Consider the following 21,838-nt stretch of genomic DNA (forward strand, 5'->3'; position numbering starts at 1 on the left):
AGGTCACTTAAGACTTAAATACATGGCAAGCTCCAACCTGAACTTTATAAGATCAGTTACCGTCACATAGTTGTCAGTGAATACACTGAATATGAGTTGTTGAATAATAATAATACTAATAATACTAATAATAATAATAATAATAATAACACAACTGTAAGTTAAGAAATTATATAAATGTATCTGTCTTTAAAAAATGAATTAAGGATAAATATAGGTTAATTATATGGGCACAAACTATAGCTCTAGGCAGGACTGGAGGGCAATCACACATATCATTTATTCTACATAGTATTAGTAGGAACTGTCTGTGTGCACCAGAGGTCCCTGTTAATAAAAATGTAATTTCTTTAGTTTTCATTTACAAATTACTATGATATATAATGACATTAAAATAAACACGACTATTTATCCCCAATGCTAAATTGTCCTGAAATACCTGTCATCTTCCTAGTGAATACCTAGAACAGTCTTGCGGTTTGATTACACTGGTAACAAAACAATATCAGCAAAGAATAGCCCTGGACGTATAATGAAAATCAGATCTAGAATTCTGAAGACTATAGAGGTGTCTGCACATAGGACTCTTGTACTCACCAGTCAGGGCTCTGAAGCTTCTCACTGTATTGCCGTCCTGAAGTGGCAGCTGATGCCTGGAAGTGTCTCTGCCCCTTCCTCCGCCGCCTCGGTATTTATCATACAGTCTAAGCATATGTTCGGATACTGTGTCACCCATCGGCAGTACAGCTTCTTCGTACTTCTGATAATCACCTGCTCCCAGCAAAGTCCCAGAGACAGCGCTCCTGGTGCCAACCATACCTTCCTTTAACAGTTCTCCAAGGCACAGGCAGCTGCTGCAACCAAGCCACAGCAAGAGCCAAAGAGGACAGTCAATGGCCATCTCCAGATATTAACAGAAAAAGACAGGTACAAGTGTCTGATAAACTAGTTAACTGAAGTCAGCACACTCAAATGATCGGATAAAATTTTATAATCACAATAATAATTTTTATTAATTTATAATCCACCGAATTATTTATCACCAAAATTGTTCTTAGTAATATAAAAAATTAAAAATAAGAAAAAGACTATAATAAATTATTTGAGAAGATACTGTATCATTATCTGAGCAGATGTCATGTGAACATAGTGATCCTTTGCTTTATAGAGTGATGGTCAGTCCCTGCTGCCTCTGTAAATCTTGTCTGTGCTTTCCTGCGCCTCTTTGCCAGACTTTTGACTGCTGTGAGAGGCGCTGCTTGGCCGTGGTTTTGTGTGCGAGTTCAGGGCTGATCCAATTCAGCAGGCAGCCAATCGCAGGTCCCTTCCTCTGACCAACCTGCAGTGCTAGAGCCAGCAGAATATATAGTGCTACTGCAGATCTCCTAGTCGTGTTGCTGCCTGCTGCTGTTTGTGGATGTGTGTTCTTGTTGCTGTTCCTTTGCTTTCATGCTCCAACCACACCTCTCAACTCCACCTATGCACTGAGCGTGCCTCCCAAACCCCTATTCTAATACATATTTATTCTCCTGAACACTTCACTTGCCCATTTCATTCTTGCCCGTCAACTTTGGACAACATTATGGAGACTATCGGCAGGATTTCTCGGGAGCTGTTCCTCTTCTCCGGAACTTTTAAGCTTATCTCGAAGTCCTCCAATGTCCCTGTTCTTTTTGCATCACTAGTGTTCTTCAAACCAACACTGTAACAAGTCTGCTCCTATCCAGGTGTCTGTCCTATTTGAAGTGCAGTGTCTAATAACTTTCATTTTGGACTGCACTTGTATGACATGTCATGTCTGTAAACTGAATGTACAGCTCTGTGTAAAATGTTGATAGTTCTAAATAATGGATGACGATTATATTAATAACAATAATAATAATCATAATAATAATAATAATAATAATAATATAATTGATCTCAATAGACTCATGAACAAATGCATGGAAATATATGCTGAACGTTTATCATGTGCCAATTGTGCACTTTGCCCCAATTTTGCTCAATTTATGGGAGAAAACATTTCTGATGCAAAATATTGCACCTGTTTATTGTTTTACTTATTCCTGATTCGGGTGCAGTATGCAGAAATTGGTGATGCAGTTAAAGAACTTATTAACACATTTTTGCTGTTTGAAGCATGCAATGACTTATCAGAAATGTTAATATCACTACAGCACTTATTGTATGCAAGATTATTACTGTATTAATGGCACTATTTTATTTAGTATTATGAAATATTTTATTGGAGTGCAACATTACCTAAAAGTGACTTCTCAAGTTCTGAGTTTATTTCATACAACAGTTTATATAGTTTTATATACAGTGTGTCACTTGTTAAAAGTTCAAATGTTCACGTCCAAAGCACAAATTCTTTTCTTACAGTATTTTTTTTCTTACCCACAGAGACTAATGATTTCAATAGGAATAAAATCTGCAAAGCAGAACTTGGTGTGTCTGGTAATCATAAACAGGTGGGCACCCTCGGGGCATTCATTAAATTAGAAGAAAACTGGCAGAGTCATCAGTGTAACAAGACAAATGTATGTGATAGATACATTTAGGTAAAATTCAGTAAGTATTGCATAGTAATGATTCATTTATTTCATGTGTATTTGCATCAAACACCTGGTTGTTCAGGATAGTGAAAATGAAGGTTTGTTTTACTTCAACTGACAAGAACTCTACATACCAGGAATAAAGTTTTAAGGATTTCGATCCCTAAGGTTTTCATTGCTGATAAATTCTCAATTTCTTAGCGACACACCTTCTCTTGTCCAGTATACAGAACGATACGTCGTACACTATACATTCTATATTGTTGAGTGTAAGCAGTACAAAATAATTAATGTACCGAAGTATTGTTATGTTAAGGGCTATAACCCGGGGCCCAGAGCGTGGATGTAGTTTATAAGGTAACTGAAATATGCAATAATAGTTGACAAAATACAGCAAGCTGTTGGAGACCATGGGCCACCTGTGTAATAATGAAGTTATTTAATCATATTGTAGAAGTTAATGTAATAAGCCTCCATGGCCATTGATGATCAGGCATAAAATATATGTTAGAAACATAGAGGTATGGGTATAGTTAAAATTTACAGGGTTTTCCATTAAATGCATATATTTCCAGTATAATTTAGTTTGTAGACTATACCAGCACAGTATTCATAGGGGGCATTGTTTAAAAGTGGATGAAACAAAAAGTGCAAGTAAATTGTACTTAAAATGAACTTGACATACGTTTGCTTGGATTTGTTTATCTGTTCTACCTACATTCTATACATTTGGTGATCTCTAGAAATATTTGAGTATCCTGGGATATGGTATTCTGGTCTACAACTGTAACGGTAGGTAGCAGAGCCAGCGCTGCCATTAGGCAAACATAATGTCACTCATCCAGTAATTTATTGCCCCTGCAGTGCCCCCACACAGAGCGCCAGCCACTGACATGAAGGAGAAGCAGCCAGCAGCATCTTACATGTGAGCTGCTGGCTGCTGCTCCTCCTTGTCAGTGTTACGCTGGGAGTGTGACACTGGGCTATGATGCCACAACAAAGCACCACACTCCCAATCTGAGGAGTTGAGAATACAACCCCACTATTTGCCAACTAAGATAAGAAAAGCAGTGCGGGTCACAGTGCCCATTGCGAATGGGGGTGCGGGAGAGGGGGTCTTGCAATAGCCCTTGTAAGAGGTGCATTGATGTCTGACAGATGTTTTCCAATTTTATAGTCACTTTACAGTGATATAATACAATAATTCTATTCTGATTATTACAACACTAATGCAACATTTTAGATTACATCAGGAAGATAATGAGTTCTGGTATTGATGTTGGTGAGATGTTTAAACCTGAAATTATAAGATTCTTCACAATAAAGATGCATCTAATTGGGTTTCAATATATCAACCTACCTAGCGACAGTGAGGTCTGTAATGTTACAGTGCACCTCACATGATAATGATTGAGCTGTAACATGCTTAGTAATATCAGGGAAATATAGTGAAATAAATAAAACCCAGCAACTTTGGGAACTTTTGTGATTACTTACTGATGGTCTGATGGTTCTTGGAAGATCGTTCCACGGGTGAGTAGTGTGTTAGTGAGATGACAGTCAATGGCAGAGCGTAGGGGGAAGGAAAGAGTGTGGGTAGGGATGAGGTTGAAGATGTAGATGGATTGGCTTAGGGCTTTGTAGTTGAGGTTGAGGAGTTTAAATTTAATACTGCAGACCAGAACAGAGACTGGCAGAGAAGGACAGCAGAGAGTAGAGTGACGGGAGAGAAAAATAAGGTGGGCAGTCGCATTTAGGTTAGACTGATGAGGTGCAAGACGAAAGTTAGCTACGATAGAGAGAAGGAGGTTACAGCAATCATGAAGAGAGATTATAAGAGAGTAAATAAGAATTTTGGTAGATTCTATGGTGAGAAAGGGCTGGATCTTGGATATATTCCGTATGAGGGAGTTGCAGGATTTGGAGAGGGACTGAACATGAGGTTTGAAGAAGAGGGAGAAGTCAAGGATGACCCATGGCAGCGGACTTGAGGGACAGAGAACAGGGTAGTGTTATCACTAAAAAGAGAAAGGACTGGAGTTGAAGGAGCTCTGGAAAAGAGGAAGACAATGATTTCAGTCTTAGAAATATTACATTTCACAAAGCGATGAAAGATACAAACTGAGATGGCAGAGAGACAGCAGTAGACATTATCATACATACTAAGACTCTGATGGCCAATTAAGAAGTTTTAGACCTAAATATTACTGTGTATGGGCCTAAAAGGACCAGGGGGGTTTGAAAAGTGCAGATGTTGCCTATGCACCCAATCAGATTCTAGTTATCATTTATTTAGTACATTCTTCAAAATGTTTGCTAGAATCTGGGAGAGTTGGTATAAACAGTGGGGTGATGACAGCATCTGACTGTGTATGTGTTCACTATGATTATGGACAATTCTGACAGAGAATTGGCCACTCAGCTGTCAGCCTAAGCAGCTGGCTTGCCCCGTATATGGAGAGCTTAAGGCATAGAATAACAATTAATAGCAGGCCTAGACCAAGCCACACCATGTCCCAATTATACAAACGGAAAACATTTCACAGCCAATGGCGGATCCGGGGGGGGGGGGGGCTGCCCCCCCTAGCAGACACTTGCTGCCGATGGCTGCACAGTATGTGCAGGTCCGTCCAGCCGTGACAGGCAGGGACAGTGTGCTGCCCGGCTGCTCTGATTGTGTTTGAAACACAATCAGAGCAGCCGGGCAGCACACTGTCCCTGCCTGTCAAGGCTGGACGGACCTGCACATAGTGTGCAGCCGTCGGCAGCCTAAGATGTTAGAAAGGGGCGGGGCCTAAATCGCCCCCCCCTAAATCGCCCCGGGTACAGTAGTTTTCTAGATCCGCCCCTGTTCACAGCACTTCACCTTTTGTGTAATGAACTAACAAGTCAATATTACTGAATAAAAAGTTCCTAGTACACTGATGCAGTGTAATAGGAACTTTTCATCATTACATCACTACTATCTAACATTCACTTTCACCTGTAGAATCACAGTATTGCTTGCTATAATGTCAGCCCACTAATCTCTAGAAATAGTCTGTTCTGCTGTGAGCATTCTTGTGGTTTGATTGGTTGCAGAGGCATGTGCACAAGATAAGCTGAGCTTTGCCAGAGCCAGATTTTGAGATGTGCTATTGATGCCAAGATAGGACCGTGCACTTGATGTCCTTCTGTTGACCTTTTTTTCAAGAAACTTAAAGGAGGTGTCATGCAGTGCTCAACGGAGAAGGTTCGGTGTATGTGACAGCAGAGAACTCTGTAGCGAGCTCTTTGGTCTGACTTCCAACACAGGCAATCATTTGACACCTCAGATTGCCCAGAAAATTAGTTATTGCCGCAATTTACCCAGAAAGAATCGCTGGAGCAGTGGATTCATGTTTGGCCTTCATCGCTGAATGCCCAGCTAGGGCTCACCCTGCCTGGTGATACTAGTGGCTGCAGTACGAGTAGGGTGCATCTGCGCATGCATTACTCAGCTAAAATAAAATAATATGTAAAAACTAAAAAAAAATTTTTTTGGACAAAATCATATCATTTTCTGGTATTCTGATTTCAAATGTAAAACAATTTTCTTTGCTATGATTACCCTCTGCTATTAGCATTCTGAAATTGGCGATAGAGAATGGAGGATTGTAGCTGTACATGTAACAAAGCAATCCTTGTTAAATAGACTTACCATGCTATTAACTAGCATTAGCTACTTCCATCAACAGCACAGCGATAGCCCTTGATAAATAGGGAGAAGCCCTATGTATGTATTTTCACAGGAGATAGGGCTTTTTCTCTACATAATTCATAAATCTCTTAGTGAAGACTTTTGTCAGATGGGAAAAGAGTCAGCAGGTTTATCTCTATTCAGATATTTTACCTTGTACATTACAGTGGCGGATCCAGGGGGGGCGATCCCCCCCTAGCAGACACTTGCTGCCGACGGCTGCACAGTATGTGCAGGTCCGTCCAGCAGTGACAGGCAGGGACAGTGTGCTGCCCGGCTGCTCTGATTGTGTTTGGCAGGGACAGTCCCTGCCTGTCACTGTCCCTGCCTGTCACGGCTGGACGGACCTGCACATACTGTGCAGCCGTCGGCAGCCTAAACTGTTAGAAAGGGTCGGGGCCTAAATCGCCCCCCCTCCTTAATCGCCCCGGGTACAGTAGTTTTCTAGATCCGCCCCTGGTACATTATGACAATACATATATGAAATATTCAAGCTTATGTTCAAAGTCTGGTAATTTTGAAAGTCTGGTAATTTTGATACTGAACTTAATTAAGGGGGAAATTCAATTAGCCGCAAAGTGTCTCCGGAACATCTGTGAGACACTTTGCGGCGGAGATTTGACAGAAATCTCCACTAAATTGAAAATGAGCGTAGATTTCTACCATAATTACTGGCAATGTATGCAGCGAATTGTCCACGCACCATATCGCTAGCAATTAAATTCCCAAATAAGGATGAAATAATCATTTTGCCATTAGAGAAAATGTAGCTTGGTTCTATTTTCAATACCCATTACAATATTGGGTATCACTTAGCAAAAAGGACATTATTCAACTTGACAGGTTTCAAAGGTAGAGATTATAAAATAAATCAAGTTTCACAATTCTTTGGATTTTGGGTGGATTGGAAGTTACACATTAATTCAAGAAATTAAATGCCCACAGATTCTACCAATAAATATAACAAATGCAAAACAAACATAACGTGCGTCTTTTAGAAAATGCATGTACATCAGGCATACGCACGTCTGTATTCAAGGAGCGGATTTGAAGAAACGTCTGTTAGTGAATATGTGTCTAGTTGCACTTTGCTCTAGCAGACAATATACTGAAGGATATGTCCAATACATATATGTAATATAAAGTCACAAAAGAACGAACAGAAAAAAAAAAAAAGGATTCAATGATTGTCACTCGTTAATAATATAGTCATGACAACACATTAAACATTTTTTTTACTATAAAATACATTTATTAGGATGTAAGGAATGTCTACTGCACATAAAATTGACTGCATGCATACACATTCCCCTCCCCATTGAGCCCCTGAAATTGTAGGTTGTAGTAACGGTCCTTTGCTCTCAAGATGAAGCTGCGTTCACTAGCGTATGGTCCGGTTCTGTGTGCGTGCTGTACCATTTTAAGCCAAAAACGGTACATAGCGGCATTTGTACTCCAAAATGTTTCAGGCCCAACATCTTACTGACTTCTGAAGAGTTTGAGAACTTAATCGTCAATGTTCCTTCTGCTCCTCTTGTCATTTGGGAATTGTGTGTTACTTCACTTCCAAGAACACCCATAATACTAGTATTTCATGAACTGAAGCTCATGAAATTTGCTCAGAGCTGGAGAAAATGTGCTAAATGAAGTATGATAATTAAATATGTTAATTATGAACACGAGTCCTCAAATTTAGGGATGCTTAGAAAATAGAATATAATCACTAACTATGAAAATAATCAAAGTCTATGCAAAACCTGTATGAGAATTATAAAGAGAGCCTTCTAAAACAAGAGCAGCATAATAGGACATGTGCTAACTGCCGTGACTGTATTAGCAGATGCAGTAGGTAATTTCTGGGTAATATTTTAGCAACTTTATCTTCTGAGCATGAAATTGTCATTTTTCTGATATAAAACTAAATGCAAACAATGTCAATAAATTCATAATTTGCAAATCAATGCCTAACATTTACAACCCAGCAAGACAAATGTGTATGGCCACTTAAACAGTGAGGTTATCTATACTACCATCTAAAAAAAGAAAAAAGCAAGAAAAACAAAGCATTATCCTTTCTGCTTGATGAATTGTTTAACCTCTTCCTTAATTTTGAGTTAAAACATTGGACATGATATGTCCTTTAATTACCTAATTTGTGTGTGTGTCCAGTAAGTAAACCAGCTAACATAGATTGTCAAATATTAAACAAAGCTAAACCATTTAAATGGGGGCTGAACAGATATGCTTTTTATCACAATTCCAACAAACAGTCTGTGTTGTTAGTAGATAAGAATAGTCTAGACTATAGTTTAAACAATGTGACTTTACATTCACTCTTGTTCATATTTTATTATGCTTCTGATTGTTATGCTTGCCACTTTTTATATTGCATTTGTATGAAAATACTATCAATTAGTATGATTATTCTCAAATAAAGACTTGTGAAATCTGTCACCAAACATAACCTCTACAAATATATTAAAAGGATTAATAAAAATCCACATCTCTAGATATTATTGTGCATTATTTTCAGCATTTAAAACATATAGGGAACAAAATCACAAACAAATAAAACATATAAAGGGACCATAATACAATAAACACAAACTACATAAAACACTATCTTATACATAAACAATAATACAACTTTAAACATTTGCAATGCTGTTTTTTCAAAATAACAACACATAATTAAAACACGGTTTTAAATATTGAAAATTATATTATAATAAATGAATATAAATTATAATAGTGGTATATAAATGCCTAGATAGCTAAATATGGAATGCTGGTCACATATGCTGTAATATAACAACTGAGATCGAGAAAATGTCTTAAGAGACCTTATAGACAATAGGCTTGATGAGCCGAATGGCCGTATCTGATCCAAATTGGCCACACATGGGTGTGATGAAATTGAACACTGATCCTGTCAGCAGGATAGGCCCAGGTGGAATATTGTGAAACTAGTGTTCTTTTTAACTCTTTGCATTTGTTAGACTGCCATGTATTTATATGCGAGTATGTAAAACACAAATAATCTGGTAATATTCATACTCACCATTTTTTTATGCACCCTTTTCAATGTAAATGTTTTACTGTATTTTTAAATTGTATGTGAATGAGTAATTTCCTTTCGTATTTTTTGTTATGGAATTAAAATTGTAATAGATAAAGAAGTGTATACAGGCCCAATGAGACGCACACTCATGTACATAGTTCAGTTACAATAAGCACTAATAGCTATTTAGACAAGCTTGTATAGAAAAAAAACCTCAATTAAAACCACATGATGTAATAATAGTAATGTATTTTATTAAAATGGTTTACAGTCATAAATGCATACAAAGTTCTGCATGCTTCACAATGCTATAAAAATAGATTTGTAGCTGCACAGTTTGTGACACCAGACAGTAAAAACTCACTAAAGTATTCAAAGCTTTTGAAGGTTGTGAAGGACACATTAAAAGCATTTGAATCAATTGGTATTTTGGGAGTATGTGGCATAAGGTCTGCATAGTTCATCCTGTTTGGGTGATGTAGGTGTCAGGCTTGTCAGCCAGGCTTCCTTGAAGAGTGTTGGTTCAGGGCCGATTTAAAATTCTGAAAAGTGGAGGAGTTTGATTGAATGCCCTAAGGCGTTTCACAGATAGAATACATGAAGCTGATGGCAAGAAATAAGTAATTGGCTCTTCTTATCTACCATTTCATATTTTACATTATCTTAAATATGATCTTGTCTTTTTTATATTAGCTGTTGTTCTCCCAACTCCTCATAATTCTTATGTAGAATATTGTACTAACAGTTCCTGATCCAACCATTAATTAAAGGATGACCCCATATAAGGCTGATTACAGACTACAGAGTTTTTAGCCAACTACCTGGCAAATCACACGAGTGTGGAGTGTTCAGAGTCACAATCTTTTCAGTCGAGGGCTATGACCGATGAAAAGCACAGATCTGAAGGTAAATCATGTCAAATTAGTTCAGTGTGTACACATGAATCGTCATGCTGATCGGGACTTTTATTTTTTTCAGTCATTGGTAAAATCGTTAAGGATATCGCACTAGGAGAATTTTTGCATAGTGTGTACCCAGCCTAACGCGCCATCCTTGAATTTTTACCTTCCAAGTAGTAGCACTGTGTAGGTTTCCACACTTGGGTTCACTGCTGGGTGGGAGATAGCCCTGACAAATCCTTAGTTCTAATGAAATACATATGGTTCTATCCAAGGTTTTTGGCTGGAACTGTAATTAATACTGATAACATTTTTGTACAAGAGGTATGATGTTTAATAAGAGGTATGTGTACGACCAGTGGTCAAAGTGGGCTTCGGTATGAAGCCCACTTTATATTGTGTTATGGCATACCGCTACTTCACCTACTGCTTTAATTGAAAAACGATCAATTCATTGCATTTTTCCATACTGCCATTTCTAAATTTACATACACTTCTATACTCTCCACTTCGACCACTGTGTAAGGCAGTATACAATATAAACCTTGCCTCATATCAGAGACTCTAGTTTAAATGCATCCCGTCATAGAGAAAAAAATGCATGCTTGAAAGCCGAGGGAAAGATACCAGTGGAGAGGGGTTAAAGAGGTGAGCAAGGTGAGCAAGACATTGAGAGAGAGGGAGAGGAGGAACCTTGGAGGGTGCAGAGTCAAGAGGACAGGTTGTAAGATTAGAAGAGAAGAATGAGGATCTCAGACACAGTTACAGGAGTGTAGGAGCCAAGGGTGGCAGAGTGAGTGATAGAGAGGACGGGTGGGGGGAGGTGAGTCTGGCGAGAGCAGATATCATTGTGGATAGAGTCAATCTTGTCTTTGAAGTAGGTGGAAAAGTCAAGAGCGATGAGGTGGGAGGTGGAGGGGCACACAGTAAAGAATCAATGGTAATAAAGTAGCGTCAGGGTTTATTTGACAGGGAAAAGATGAGGAATGTGAAATAGGTTTGTTTAGCAAGAGAGAGGGCAGAGTAAGAGGAGGAAAGGATGAATATAAAGTGGATGAAGTCAGCAATGGAGCGGGATTTCCTCCATTGGCATTCAAAGTAGTGGGAGTAACTTTGGAGGAGACAAGTAAGAAGGGAATGTCAGGGTTGGGGTTTAGATTGGCGGAAATGGAGTGGAGTGTTTGGGGCTACAGTGTCAAGGCCAACAGAGAATGAGGAATTGTAAAGAGTGACAGTGGCGTTGGGGCAGGATAGGGAAGAAATGGGAGTGAGTAGGGATTCAAGGAAGGACGCAAAGATCATGGAGTCAATGCTGTTAATGGTACGCTGCGTGCAAGTGACTTTGGGAGGGATAGGGGGAGGACAAGAGGGAAAGAGAGGTTAAAGGAAAGGAGATTGTGGTCAGAAAGTGGGAAGATAGAGTTAGAGATGTTGGAGATGTCACAGAGATAGGAGAACACTAGGTCCAGGGAGTGAATGTCAGGGTGAGTGGCGGAAGTTGTCTACTGGGAGAAATGAGAGCTAGGAGTATAGAGGCAGCTGTAGTAATGGGGATGTTAAAATCACCAATAATAATCATGGGAAGATCAGAAGACAGGAAATGCAAAGCCAGATGGAGAAGTTATCAAGAAATTGGGAGGAAGGGCCAGGAAGACGATAGATGACAGAAACACAAAGGTGGAGAGGGGAGAAGAGAAGGATAAAGTGAACTTCAAAGGAGGAGGAGAGGGAGGGTTCAAGGGGGATAACACTGAATGTGTAGCCAGGAGACAGTAGGACACCTACACCACTCTCCGGGTGGCCCCTAGGACGGGGAGTGTGGGAGAAGGACAGACCACCGTGGGAGAGTGCAAAGGGGAAGCAGTATCAGAAGGGGAGATCCATATTTCTGTAAGGGCCAGGAGACCAAAGGAGTTGGAGAGGACGAGGTCATGAATGGGAGTGAGCTTATTGCAGACAGATCTTGCTTTTCACAGTGCGAAGGACAGGGGAAGGTGTGTGAGAGGAAGGATGGGATTAAGGTTGGTGGGATTGGATGTCCTGGGGAGACAAGGTAATATATGGAGGAGCGACAGCACATAGAGGGGATAGGTTTAGGCATGTATTATGGATTGTGGGTGTGGGGAGCCATGTGGGGGAGTGGGTAGAAGTGTTGAATGGAGGGTAATAAGGCACAGGTGATGTAGTGACTGGGTTCTTGCAGAGTCATGAAATAGGCGAGTGGGCCAATGTCAGTGCAAATTCAGTTTCAACTCTTCATACTTGTGATGGCAGACAAAGCCTTGAGTAGCCTTGAAAATACATTGACGAGAGAGAAGTCTGAAACAGCTGTAGTAGTGGGAGGGATTGGCTGTGTACGTAGAACATTCAGGCTAATTAAACAGAGGGGATGTTGCAGGGAAATAATCTCGCAGATAAAACAAATTTTCATGAGCTGAGAACAAGATAAGATCAGAGACCAAACCAGACTTATTGTGGTGTGAATCTTGCAGCTAGGGAGACATAGAAACATCAGGAGTAGAATATGGAGTTTCAGGTGAATGCTGACTATTGTCCTTGTGTACTGTTGGGCTCACTTAGAACTTGAACACTTTTAATCTGGTTACTAAACTGTTGCTCTGGGTTTCAGCGATACTAGATACTTACCTCCCCTCAAAATTTACACCACTTAGTTTAATTCAGGTTTAGGATTAAACAAATCAAGGTTAAAATATTTACCAAAGTCATTAAAATGGAAACACTTACCTCAAAGTAATCTCCTACGCTCCACTTATACTTCTTAGGAGGCTTTCATTGCTCTATCACTATCACATCCTCCTATAACCACATAAAAATAGTTTCCAAAATAGCTATTATCATTGGGATTCCCCTCCCATTGCCTGTATTATTATTCACTACTTATCTAGCAGGCTCCTCAAGGAAACATTATATTGCAGGCCTGTGTCTCTTCTTTTATTGTTGTAGAAACATTCTAGGAATTTTGCCAAGTTGTATTCGTTACATCATTTTGTTACTATATACCGGCAAAATGCCAAGAGCCCAAAAAAAATAAATAAAATGCAAACACACACTACACATACAAGTAGTCCATACTACCAAACTATTTTAAAAATTGTATTAGTAATATAATGTATTTTCTTTGTGTAAGAATAATAATATATATATATAATATAATAATCCAAATACAGAATTTGTAGCAATGTCTACAGAAAGAACCTTATCTGAATAAACTCAAACATGTTGGCAGGAAAAAAATAAGGAAACTGTTTTATTTTCATTATCGCCACAGGCGCATATTCTCTTGGTGGCAGAGAGATCATGTGAGGGACAGCTAAACTGTGTATCACATGACTAGAACATTTAGCTTGGTAACTCTGCTTTGTAACACAGCAACCTGCTGTAGAGGTATGTAAGAATGCATGGTGGACATATTTAGCTAATAATTTCTTTAGATATTTCAGCTCATAAATACATTTTAATATACTGTATATCAATGTTAAATACTGACTTTATTTGCAAATACGGGATGGAATTCACAAATGTCTCTGTATTTCTTCTTAAATGTTTTTTATTATTATGCAAGCAATTCACACTGTTTTGTGACTTGTGTGACTTTTGAGAATTAGTTATCAGTAATAATGTATTAGTATTAATACTTTAAATACAGCAGAGTAAGACAGAGTAACATAGCATATCCATATAATAATGTTAAAAGAAGCACTTAACAATGAAAATAAAATGAGTTATTTTGTGAATAAAGAATATTTTAGAAAACCTGCCAAAAACATTTGTCAAATATAATAATAATTTGGAAAACTTACAATGTATACATTTTAAAACTGATTTTAATGATAGAAATACAATTATTATTTGCCTTGCCCACATCTTAGGATGTAGGCAAGGCAAAATTTTCCTAACCTCAAAACCGTTTTATTGTTTGCACATGGGCAGGGCCGTATTTCCGCATAGGCATGCTGGGCAGTTGTCCGGGGGCCCCACAGACATAGGGGCCCCAGAGATAGGGCCCAGAAAAAAATTAAGGATAAAAATGTTTTAATCAGTTTGGGGCGGCGATCCGGCTCCCTCCCTCTTCCCCTCCTCCCTGCTGAGCTTGCACTGAAAGTTTTCAGTTAGGAGAGCACCGAGAGGATCCGCGACGGACAAGCAAGAAAGAAAGACAGAAGACGAGAAAACAGAAAAGGAAAAAACAGGAGAGAAGAAGGCGATAGAATGGTAAGTGAAGGGAAGCACCATAATTGATGGCACAAAGTGTGAATTAAGTGAGACATGAAGGGAACAAATAGAAGCATTATGGAGGGCACAGTAAGAAATAGGGGAGAAAGAGTGAGAGGAAAAGCAGCATGGAGGGCACAGCATGAAATAGGAAAGACAGAATGGATGCAAAAGCAACATAATGGAGGGCACAATGTGAAATAGAGGAGACAGCAGGGGAGCAAAATCAGCATGTTTTTAATGTTTAAACACTGATTTTGTTGCAAATAACAATACATTTAAGCTTAATTTTATATACTTTATATTTTTATTCTTGTGATTGGTTGTGTAGGTAGGAGCGCCAGTACATTGCTTTGCCCGGGGGCCCATAATGCTGTTAAGATGGCCCTGCACATGGGGCAGGAGAAATACTATGTAAATCCTATCTGAGATTTTCTTATGTATTTCAAGAAATACTTTTTGTGTTTCTTGAAATAAAAAAATACTTTTTGTATTACTATTCAGAGGCAAACTGATGATCCTTTTCAGTCCTTAATCTTCCTCTCTTACTGGACTTGAACAAGAGAGACTGAGCTAGAACCTGAGATGCAGATCCAGTGTACGAGATAAATGCTGAGTTGAAATTCACGACCCACTAACCGAACAAGGGCAAAATTAATATATATTTTTTTATTCTTCATAAATTAAATTGTTACATTACATGGGTGAATATACGTAAAGCATGACCCACAGGTTGCGGTTTCTGCATTGGCAAGTGGACGCATTCATGTTTTATGAACCTTGATACATTAATCTGATGAGTTGACATCCAGTAGCAAGAATACAATCTCAAAGGTCTCACATAGGATAATATACAGTGCTCTTACCATGTCAATCATCCAGAAAAATTAAATGAGATTGGTTCATACTTCAATTAAAAATAATATGTAATACATCACCCATTAAAATATGTATATATCAAAATCCCAAAATTATAAGCAAAAACACACCAATCCTGCTTAAAAGACTAATATTAAATAGATGTATAGATATATAAGTAAACAATCCAATTACTTGACAGTAACTTGAAAATAACAGAATAAATAGTTAGGCCGGACTAGATCTAAATCAAATTTCTTTGTTGAATGTCCAGATTAGGCTTGATAGTACACTGTCCTGATACTCATCATAATACAGTATGAAAGTAGAGAATCAAAATAATGTTTTCAGCAAATAATAAAGTCCAGTAAATGGAACTCCAGAAAATAGGCTGCAGTAAAAATATGAACTTATCCAAGCTGTATCAGAGCGTTCATGGATATTACCCCAAAAGGGGAATAAAATCTTACCAGCATCCACAAATGCAACAAATCCTCCGGAGGAATTGGTGAGACAACCACGGTATAATGAGTTCACGCGGACTCCACCGCTCAGATTGTAAACTTTAACTTACTTGTGTAGCCCTGTATCCTCGTCCATTAGTGTGGGCGTTCTCATAGGTGCACCTATTTCCACTTGGCGGTCCGGAAGCCACTGCAGACCATATTGGTTCCTACTACAAAGCTTCACTGATAAGTATAGAAGCCGCTGTTTGTGAAAGGAATAGACTGCTGCTGACGCATTTCATCCCAGTAGTGGGACTTTCTCAAAGCTGCCAGAAAGATTCCTAAGCGGACTTAAAAACATGAATTACCCTTGACACATCAAATCTTTAAGAACACAAAGATAGAATATTATTAAATGTGATTTAACATGACAAGTCAAAATGTTTATTGAATAGACATGGTGATACCATAGTGGCATACATAAATATAAAAGCAAATGTTTCTATAAAATAAAACATAAATAACACTCAAATACAGAAAAGCTTTACATTTTGCCTAATTTGTTGCCTAGGAAAAGAATAGAAGGTAGACAATTCCTCAGTAGCAGACTGGTCCCCAACAATTGACAATTTCTTAAATCATTACGCTCCCCACCTCCTCTGCGACACCACCTGTTTTTTGTATTATAACTCTTTCTGGAACATAGATAGAGATATGTCATTAAGTCCACTAAACATGGTACGATTTTCAGCATGTATGTATATGATACATGATTACATAATACTCGTTTCTTGGAGAGATACATTATTCCTATAAATTCCTTATGGGAGAGGTATATATTATTGACCCAGGTTATGTTGTTAATTATAGTAGTTAAAAATGTATACAGAGTTGTCCCCAAACATTGATTATAGAAAGTATTTTTGATGTATTTTCCCTATAGGGACTATACCTCCACTTGGATATAAATTTCCCAATCTTTTAGCATCTGTGTAATAAACACAGTTGACTGTCCGTCTGTGACACCAGGCATCTCTGAATAAACAGTAAAAGGCAGGTAACTAAAAACAGACCTCTGAAGCATACATCAAAATACATTAACCCCTTTTTTGTTACACACAGTGATTTGCTGAAAGTTACTTCACTTTTTGGAGCGATCATGACCACGATAAATATTATTTTCCTTATTTTCCTGGCTGGGCTATAATCATGACATATCTTGTTTGGCTACTGTCACAATACCAGGGCTCACTACCTGTGCTAACCATTAAAGGAGTGAACCCAAGCTAAACCAGGAACAATTACATCACTACAGTCATGGCCAAAAGTTCTGAGAATGACACAAGTATTGGTTTTCACAAAGTTTGCTGCTTCAGTGTTTTTAGACCTTTTTGCCAGATGTTGCTATGGTATACTGAAGTAAAATTACAAGCATTTTATAAGTGTCAAAGGCTTTTATTGACAATTACATTAAGTTTATGCAAAGAGTCACTATTTGCAATGTTGAACCTTTTTTTTGAAGACCTCTGCAATTCGCCCTGGCATGCTGTCAATCAACTTTTTGGCCACACACTGAGTGATGGCCGCCCATTCTTGCCTAATCAATGCTTGGAGTTTGTAAGAATTTGTGGGTTTTTGTTTGCCCCCCCCCCCCAACCTCTTGAGGATTGACCACAAGTTCTCAGTGGGATTAAGGTCTGGGGAGTTTCCTGGCCATGGACCCAAAATGTCAATGTTTTGATCCCTGAGCCACTTAGGTATCACTTTTGCCTTATGGCAAGGTGCTCCATCATGCCGGAACAGGCATTGGTTATCACCAAACTATTCTTGGATGGTTGGGAGAAGTTGCTTTTGGAGGATGTTTTGTTACATTTTTTAATCATGGCTGTGCTCTTAGGCAAAATTGAGAATGAACCCACTCCCTTTGCTGAGAAGCAGCCCAACACATGAATGATCTCAGGATGCTTTACTGTTGGCATGACAGAGGACTGATGGTAACGCTCACCTTTCCTTCTCCGGACAAGCATTTTTCCAGATGCCCCAAGCAATCTGAAAGGGGATTCACCAAAGAAAATGACTTTACTCCAGTCCTCAGCAGTCTAATCCCTGTACCTTTTGCAGAAAATCAGTCTGTCCCTGATGTTTTTCCTGGAGAGAAGTGGCTTCTTTACTGGCCTTCTTGACACCAGGCCATACTTCAAAAGTCCTCGCTTCACTGTGCATGCAGATGCACTCACAGCTGTCTGCTGCCATTCCTGAGCAAGCTCTGCACTGGTGGCGCCCTGATTCCGCAGCTGAATCAACTTGAGGAGACAGTCCCGGCACTTGCTGGATGTTCTTGGGCACCCTGAAGTCTTCTTCACAACTATCGAAACTCTCTCCTTGAATTCTTGATGATCCGATAATTGTTTGATTTAGGTGCAATCTTACTAGCAGCAATATCCTTGCCTGTGAAGACATTTTTGTGCAAAGCAATGATGACTGCATGTGTTTCCTTGCAGATAACTATGGTTAACAGAGGAAGAACATTGATTTCAAGCGCCATCCTCCTCTTAAAGCTTCCAGTGTGTTATTCTAACTCAATCAGCATTATAGAGTGATCTCCAGCCTTGTCCTTGTCTCACCTGTGTTAACAAGAGAATCACTGACCTGATGTCAGCTGGTTCTTTTGTGGCAGGGCTGAAATGCAGTGGAAATGTTGTTTTTGGGATAAAGTTCATTGTCATGGCAAAGAGGGACTTTGAAATTAATTACAATTCATCTGATCACTCTTCATGATATTCTGGAGTATATGCAAATTGCCATATTAAAAACTGAGGCAGCAGACTGTATGAAAATTAATATTTGTGTCACTCTCAAAACTTTTGGCCATGACTGTAGATGAACACCATTGGGCTCATCCTGTATATTTTTACGCCAGTGCTGCTAGTATGGTGACAGAATTCCCACCTATGCAAATATCTTCTGCTAAAATAAAGTATTCATAAATTTTATTAACCAAAACTAATCACCAAATTCCAGTAGCACTTTTAAAAATAATTGTTACAAGTACACAGTGCATCAAGATATTACACTTACAGGGAAAATACACAATATATTGAACATACCCTGTGGACTCACAGTGTAAAAGAAGGTATTGTGTCCCATTAGCAATTCTTCCAATTCAGTATGAAGGTTTGTGCAGTATTTGATCCAGACTGTCCAGCACAAGCCATAAAGCTCACAAATGTCAACCACCATAAGCAGGGCTGCCAAGAGGAATTCAGGGCCTGGGTACAACAAATTCATGGGGCCCCCCCTCATAGTCAAGTAAGCCCCAAAAAATTTTTGCACTGCCCAACGGCGGCGCAAAATTTTTTTGGTGTGTGATCATACATTCAGGGGCGTGGCAATGCGCCATTGGGGCGTGGCTAGCCTAATGGCAGTGCAAAATCTTTCGGAGGTGTGCTCATGCATTTGGGGGCATGGCAAATGCGCCATTGGGGCGTGGCAAGCATCAAAATCACTAGACTCTCAATTCGCCGGAGCGTCACATATGTTCAAGCACTCCTGCCTTTCAGGACATCTACCATCACAGTGTAGTATACAAAGAATGCAGTGTGTACACAAACAGTTCAGTCTTGACCTATACCTTACATTGGGCACAACATTCACCAAAAATTGCCATTGTCCCTACTAGAATCACAACATTTCACACACTCTGCTACTCTCTCCTACCTGTTCTTCTCACTTTCTCCACCTGTGGCTGCTGGTTTCTTTAGTTGTGGCTTGTCCGGATCCAGGAATGTTGAAGGACCTATTTTGAAAAAAAACGGCTACATTTCGAAAATCACAGCCAGCCCCAACGTTAAATCAATAGCACTCACGATTAATAATTAGGCCTTCCTCCAGCCCCAACATTAAAATAATACTATTCACATTTAATAAATAAACCTATTTCCCTTCCTGCAAACAGCCCCAGCAGTACCTATTTCTTGCAACCATCACTGTCATTCTCCCTTAACTCACCCCAACATTCAATAGCCCCCAAACCACCCCATCTTAAATTAATAGTCCCCACCATCACCCTACAAACAAAATAGCACCCATTAATTAGCCACCACCTACCTCACACTCACTACATTGCAACAAGCCCCCTGTGCCATCACACACACAATACTGTGCCCCTTCTTCACAACTACACTGTGCCCCTTATGCTCACACTGCGCCCTCCACGCTGCCTTCCCTCCTTTTTCCCTTTGTGCCTCTCTCCCACTTTTTTTTATTTCTCTGTGCCTCTCTCCTTTTTTTCCTCCTCTGTGCCTCTCTCCCACTTTTTTTTCCTCCTCTGTTCCTCTCTCCCACTTTTTTTTCCTCCTCTGTTCCTCTTTCCCACTTTTTTTTCCTCCTCTGTTCCTCTTTACCACTTTCTTTTCCTCCTCTGTTCCTCTTTCCCACTTTTTTTTCTCCTCTGTTCCTCTTTCCCAATTTTATTTTCTCCTCTGTTCCTCTCTCACTTTTTTTTCCTCCACTGTTCCTCTTTCCCACCTTTTTTCTCCTCTGTTCCTCTTTCCCAATTTTTTTTTCTCCTCTGTTCCTCTCTCACTTTTTTTTCCTCCTCTGTTCCTCTTTCCCACTTTTTTTTCATCCACTGTTCCTCTTTCCCACCTTTTTTTCTCCTCTGTTCCTCTTTCCCACTTTTTTTTCCTCCTCTGTTCCTCTTTCCCACCTTTTTTCTCCTCTGTTCCTCTCTCCTTTTTTTTCTCCTCTGTTCCTCTTTCCCACTTTTTTTTTTATTCCTCTGTGGCTCTCTGCTTTTTTTCCTCCTCTGTTTCTCTCTCCCCTTTCTTTATAGTACTGTCCCTCTCTGTTTTCCTCCCCTTGCCTCTCCGATACTTTACTTACCTTTTGTCAACTTCTTTCCTTTCTTTTCTTCTCTTCTGTCTCCTCTCGTGTCTTCTTTCTTCATGCTGGCTGCGGCGCTCCTCACTAACTGCCGGGCGTGACTTGATGACATCACGCCCGGCAGTCAGTGTGAATGGAGAAGAGGAGAGGAGGGACATGGCGCCGCGCGATCACGTTAGTATCGTTTTTTTTTTGTTTTGTTTTCTTCCAGCTCCCCCCACCAACGAATCACCCAAATCATGCAAAATAAAATTGCTACAGATAAGGTTGAAAAAGGAGGTACAGATGTGAGACAAAGGGTAGAGAGTCCCATGTTTGTGAAAGCTTACAGTGTAGAGCAAGAGGGACAATAGGTGTTAGTGGGACTTGAAGTGTACATGGCACTGGAGCTGATCGAGCATGCAGAAGAATTATTATCAAATGGGGGTAGGAAGACTGTATCGAAGAGGTGGCTTTTGAGAGAGCGCTTGAAAGATTAAGGTTTGGGGGAGAGTCTGGTCAGGCAGAATAGAAAGCTCAACTGGATAATGTGGGAGAAGTCTTGGAGGCTGGAGTGAAAGGTTGTTACTAGAGGAAAAGAAGAGTTGATCAAAGGCAAATCGAAGAGGGCAAGAGGGAGTGTATCTTATGAAGTGGTCAGAGATGTATAAAGGAATTTTTGAGGTAATTGGGAGACAGTGTAGCGATTTGCAGAGCGGTACAGCAGATGAAGAGAGGAGAGTGAGGAGGAATATTTAAGATGGATTGTAGAAGGGAAAGACAGGTGAGGAAAAAGCTGTTACAATTCTTAATATGAACTCCAGAGAAAACAGAAGTGTTTGAATAAAACAAAGTATGTTTATTAATGCAAACATACAAGGAAGTCAATAGGTGTAGGAAATCTCTAAACAACAATTCAGTTGAAGCAATGATATGTTTCAGACATTAGATATTGCAAGTCAATGCATAGCAACAACAGTTCCAGGATAAGAAGGGTTAACCACAGAACAAGGTCAACCAGGTTTGAGCCATGAATGCAGGGAGAGATTAGTGGTACAGTCCATAGCAACACAGAACAAGCAGAGACCAGATCAAGCTGGAACACAGTTAGCACAGGTGAGTACAATAGAGCAGACAGCGGACACCACAAACCCAGGTAAGTCCAATGGAGCAGATGGAAGGCAGAGTCCAATACCAGGTAA

The 21,838-nt window shown here is 39.5% G+C and overlaps 1 protein-coding gene across 1 annotated transcript in view; it reads right to left on the minus strand.

Annotated features, from left to right (window-relative positions):
* The window catches only part of BMP3 (bone morphogenetic protein 3), a 32,375-nt gene extending 30,970 nt beyond the window's left edge, over positions 1 to 1,405 (minus strand). Inside the window, exon 1 of the mRNA XM_075204554.1 lies at positions 598 to 1,405. Within this exon, the coding sequence (XP_075060655.1) occupies positions 598 to 901 (304 nt within the window). The 5' untranslated portion in view covers positions 902 to 1,405. The remainder of the gene's footprint in view (positions 1 to 597) is intronic.
* Between the last annotated feature and the right edge of the window lie 20,433 nt (positions 1,406 to 21,838).

The sequence above is a fragment of the Mixophyes fleayi genome, chromosome 1 (genome assembly GCF_038048845.1).
Source record: "Mixophyes fleayi isolate aMixFle1 chromosome 1, aMixFle1.hap1, whole genome shotgun sequence".
In the NCBI taxonomy this organism is placed as follows: Eukaryota; Metazoa; Chordata; class Amphibia; order Anura; family Limnodynastidae; genus Mixophyes; species Mixophyes fleayi.